Source organism: Melitaea cinxia, chromosome 25 (assembly GCF_905220565.1).
Source record: "Melitaea cinxia chromosome 25, ilMelCinx1.1, whole genome shotgun sequence".
In the NCBI taxonomy this organism is placed as follows: Eukaryota; Metazoa; Arthropoda; class Insecta; order Lepidoptera; family Nymphalidae; genus Melitaea; species Melitaea cinxia.
The window spans coordinates 10,422,993-10,428,313 of NC_059418.1; the positions used below are offsets into that span (position 1 = coordinate 10,422,993).

General features: G+C 36.5%; 1 protein-coding gene across 1 annotated transcript; it reads right to left on the reverse strand.

Annotated features, from left to right (window-relative positions):
• Positions 1–2,125: 2,125 nt before the first annotated feature.
• LOC123666108 lies at positions 2,126–4,980 on the reverse strand. The gene is made up of 3 exons (XM_045600314.1): positions 4,969–4,980; positions 4,091–4,537; positions 2,126–2,632 (listed from the first exon to the last, which is right to left on the reverse strand). Exons 1-3 carry the CDS (start codon positions 4,978–4,980, stop codon positions 2,126–2,128), a joined length of 966 nt encoding a protein of 321 aa, XP_045456270.1.
• Between the last annotated feature and the right edge of the window lie 341 nt (positions 4,981–5,321).

Below are 5,321 nucleotides of genomic sequence, written 5' to 3' on the forward strand. Positions count from 1 at the left end.
CGAAAAAAAAAAAAAAAACTTCGAGTGTTTGGCTTGAGATTCATGCTAGTAATGTTAAATAATTACTAGAAAGAATCTTTGGCCTTTTATGTAAAACAGTAACAACTTTTAGAAAACTTTCAACACGCTTTGGATTTCCGCGCACACTCAGTATTAACAGAAATTTATAACCAAAACATGGCGAACATTCACTTTGTCGGATATGCAGAACATGCGTAATTGTTATAACATTCTTTAACTTAAAAACCTGTGGCATAAATTAATTTTTAAATACATGTTTTATAATAAACGTCGATATTTTTGGAATTAAGAACACTTAGACCGCGTGTTATAGTTGTGATTAAACGCAACTAAATATGTTATGCTTTAATGACATTACTAGTGAGCTTTGTGTCGTTGACTTTAAATGAAACAGTATTTACGTAATAAAAATTTTGACCCTTTGTCTGTTGTGTGTGTGTGTTGTTTTATTTAATATCACAATATATATGCTGACATTGCTTATATCGATTTATCTCAACAACTGTTAAATAAATTGGAACGATTACAAAACATATGTATTCGCTTTATATTCGGGTTGCGCAAATTCGACCATATATCTCAATATCGTCAATAGTTCGGTTGGCTACCAATTAGACAGCGACGAAATGTGCATGCTCTTTCTTTATTTTTCACTATCCTTTATCACCCTCACACACCCCCTTATCTTAAGGAATGGTTTAGTTTTTTAGGACATGGCACTGAATGTAACTTACGTTCCCGTAGTAATAACTTGCTTGGTACCATTTTTTGTCGCACTAATGCGTATGGTGATTCCTTCACTACTAAAGTGATAAGACTGGAATTCCCTGCCCAATAACATCCGTCAAGCAGAGTCTATAAATATTTTTAAGAAACTACTTAACTCTTATATAGTTTTAAATATATGTATTCTATTGGTATATTGTTTTTATTTGTATGTTTGTATATATATTTTTGTATGTATTTACATATGTATGTATGTGTTTATGTAGGTATACATCGTTTACATGTATAAATATTGTATTATATAACTACGTCTAGTATTATAAATTGATTTAATTATGTGTAATAAAATTGCGTTGTTGATTACGCACTATTACCGACATGTTTTTCTTATACTACTTTTAATAAAATAATAATTAAAAATAAACAAAAAACCCGCCTGCGTGAAGAACAACTAATAGAAAATCAACTGAAAAAGCTGGAACAAGATAAAAATTCAATATGCACACAAAGTCAGCGAAATAAATAGAAACAATATCAAACATTTTGTGCTGTACATTTAAAATATATTAATACGGTAGTCCTTCGAAACTTTATGCAACGTCGTACATAACATGCAGTCGGAGACATGCACAAAGAGAGAATGATTTGACTTATCCTTCAATTTCATGCCTCCGACTGCATATTATCTACGACGTTGCATAAAGTTTCGAAGAACTACCGTATTAATATATTTTAAATGAACAGCACAAAATGTTTGATATTGTTTCTATTTATTTCGCTGACTTTGTGTGCATATTGAATTTTTATCTTGTTCCAGCTTTTTCAGTTGATTTTCTATTAGTTGTTCTTCACGCAGGCGGGTTTTTTGTTTATTTTTAATTATTATTTTATTTATGTCTTTTTAGTCAGACAAATTGCGTAATCGGTTCAATTTATTAAAACAGTTTACATCATGTGGTTGATTAAGTAATTTTTTAGGGTCAAGAGAACTGATAGCAAGCCCGGAGAAAGATCTTACTCTGCTCAAAGCAACGTAAGCCTGAGCTTTAGCAAATAGGTGACTGCTTAAGTCAACAACTATTAGTTTTAATATAATGAAATTATTATTAAAATTATTTGTTTGTATTTGGTATTATATATTTGTTATTGATTTTATTAATGTAATTGTAAATTGGTGTGACATTTATTAATTTTTATTTGTAATTTTAATTGTATGTTTTTTTTAACCATTGTTAGATACTGGGTTTAAAAAAAATAAACTTGTGCGCTTTTAAGACTATATTAGCGGTTTTAAACAATTTTTGAAATTACATAAACTATATTAACGATTCGAGGAGCAGATTCAAAATTTTAAATTTTTGAACGGGTATGACAACAGTCATTGCGAAAGCCGCTGATTGGTCGAACTTGCATCCACACGACCCCCAATGTTGCCAAGTAGTTTGGACATGCCCCCGGCCTTGGAAGCACTGGCATCCAACGCTCTCTCTTTTGAGTCTTCATAGAACAGAGGACATATTCGAGGAAATGTACGTCTTATGATTCCTGCACAGGTTTGGATATCTGCGACTCTGGATATTCCATCCTTTCCTGGTTTGGTGGATATAATTCGTCCTAAGCTCCATTTCAGTGGATGAGTATTGTCGTCTTTGATGACGACCATGGTGTTGGGTTGTAGGTCAGCCTTATGGTGCTTCCATTTGGTCCTAATTTGCAATTCTGAGATATATTCTTTGCTCCATCGGTTCCAAAAATGTTGCCTGATTTGCTCTAGGTGTTGATAGCGTGTAAGCCGGTGAACTGGAACTTCAGCCAGTGGTTCTGCTACAGGAGCTGTCAAGGCACGTCCAACCAGAAAATGAGCAGGAGTCAGTGGCAAAAAGTCAGTGGGATTGGTAGACAAAGGACTAATAGGTCGGGAATTCAAAATAGCTTCAATCTGTGACAGTACCGTGGCATACTCTTCAAAAGTTAGGCGTGCGTTTCCAACCACTCGCAGCAAATGATGCTTACAAGATTTTATGCCACTTTCCCACAATCCACCAAAATGAGCCGCATACGCTGGGATAAAGGAGAATTTAATATTTTGACTAGTTGCGTATTCAATTATATCATTTGAACTCCTTTTTAAAACGTTTTTGAACTCGTTAGCAGCTCCGACAAAGTTTCGACCATTATCGGATAGTATCTGATAAGGTTTACCTCGCCTAGCAATAAAACGCTTCAAAGCAAGCAAATAAGAATCCGAAGACAGGTCACTGACTAGTTCTAAATGCACCGCGCGAGTTACGAAACAAACAAATAAACATACGTAACTCTTTGTTATCTTAGAGCCCCTACCCTTATGGTTCAATATGAGCATTGGTCCAGCGTAGTCAACACCACACTGATTAAATGGAAAGGTGGGTGTAATTCGTTCTGGTGGTAAATTACCCATAATAGGGGATAACGATTTACCTGACAGTCTGGTACAGGTGACGCAGCCGTGGACCGTGCGCCTTGCAAGATTCCTACCTCCAATAGGCCAATAAGATTCGCGTATATTATATAATAGCGCTTGTGGCCCGGCATGATGTAGAATTTTATGTTCGTAACGAAATAACAACACTGCAAACCAATGTTTACAAGATATTAACATCGGATGTTTTTTGTCAAAGTTAAATAATAAAGATTGCTTAATTCTCCCCCCTACTCGTAATATTTTATCATCTCCCATAAATATATTTAAATTGTTAAAATTGTGTTTTAATTTTAGTTTTTTATTACAAGAAAGTAATCTATATTCATCTGCGAATGTTTCTAATTGTGCCAGTTTTACCAAAGTCTCATTGGCACTTTGTAACTCATCAACAGTAAGAGAGCCCTGACGAATATTATTTTTATAGCGTATATTGTGTATAAAACGCAATACGTATGCACAAGTCCGCTTCATACGATTAAATTGTGAAAATCTTTTAAATGGGAATAATGAAATTTCGGACGAGCTGACTAAAGAATTAATAGGTTTAGATTTGATTTCAGGTAAACAAGAAATATCTATTTGTTCGTCATGTGACTGACTGCAATCAAATGCAGGGTCATGAAGAAACGGTGGTCCCTCCCCCCACATAACACAATTTTTGAGGTCTTCCAGTCCGACACCGCGGGATACTAAATCTGCTGGATTTTCCTTGCCGCTGACATGACGCCACCTCAACGTATCAGTGAGCTCGTGAATCTCAGATACTCGGTTTTGAACAAAGGTTTTCAATAAATTTGGAGACATGCGCAGCCATCCCAATACTATGGTGGAGTCACACCAGAAAGTAACGTTATCGAACTGACAGTTTATTGATTCGCGGATTTTATTATAAAGCCTAGCACCCAGTAAAGCGCCACAAAGTTCCAATCTCGGGATGCTTACCGGCTTTAGAGGCGCAACCTTTCCTTTAGAACAATACAATCGTACGGTTACCGATGAGTCATGATTTATGGTGCGCACAAATACACAAGCCCCGTACGCGACAGACGAAGCGTCACAGAATATGTGCAGTTCGATGCGCGCGGGGTTGGTACCTACAACGTGACGCGGCACGCGTACATCTTTGAGCATAAGCAGAGAAGTCGCGAAACGGTCCCAAATCCGTGAGACGTCAGCGGGAACGACATCGTCAAAACCTATTTTCAATAGCCATAATTTTTGTAATAAAATTTTAATTATAATCACCGTACAACTTAACAATCCCAAAGGGTCATAAATCTGACTAATCTTTGATAAAATGTATCGTTTTGTAATAATTTTATTCTCAATCTCATAATTTGTGTTAAAATGAAATTCGTCACTAATGTGAAACCAACCTAATCCTAATGCTTTAGCGTGGACATTATTACCTAATGATAATTCTTTAGATAATTCGCATACTCCGTTTTCGACTTCATCTAAATTAAAATTAAACATCCACTTGCGTAGCGGAAAACCACCCGATAGTAAGTGACTAGATACATTTTGACAGAACTTTAGTAATTGATTTTTGTCATCGTGCGTCGTTAACAAGTCGTCAACGTAAAAATCGTTGCTGATAATTCTAGTGACATCCGGATCAGTACTCTCAGCTGCCAATTGCTTGAGACATCGACAACTCAAAAACGGAGCGGAGGCGGTTCCGTACGTTACAGTGCAAAGTTTATAAACGCGAATAGGTTCTGACGGGTCGTCCCGCCATAAGATCAATTGAAGGTCACGTTGATCCTCATGAATTAAGCACTGGCGAAACATTTTTTCAACATCAGCACAAGCTGTGTATTTGTGCTGCCTAAATCGTAACAATATAGCAATGAGATCGCCCTGTATCGGTGGACCGATCATTTGGAGGTCATTCAATGAAATACCCGTGCTGGACTTTGCACTGCCGTCGAACACCACTCGCAGCTTTGTAGTCGTGCTATGCTCGCGGAGTACACCGTGATGCGGCATTATATAATGCGGTTTTCCGTAGTTATCAGCTAGTTTCATATGACCCAAGCGTATGTACTCGTGAATAAAATCGCAGTAAAGTTTTTTATACTCCGGATTACGTACTAAGCGTTTCTCGAGA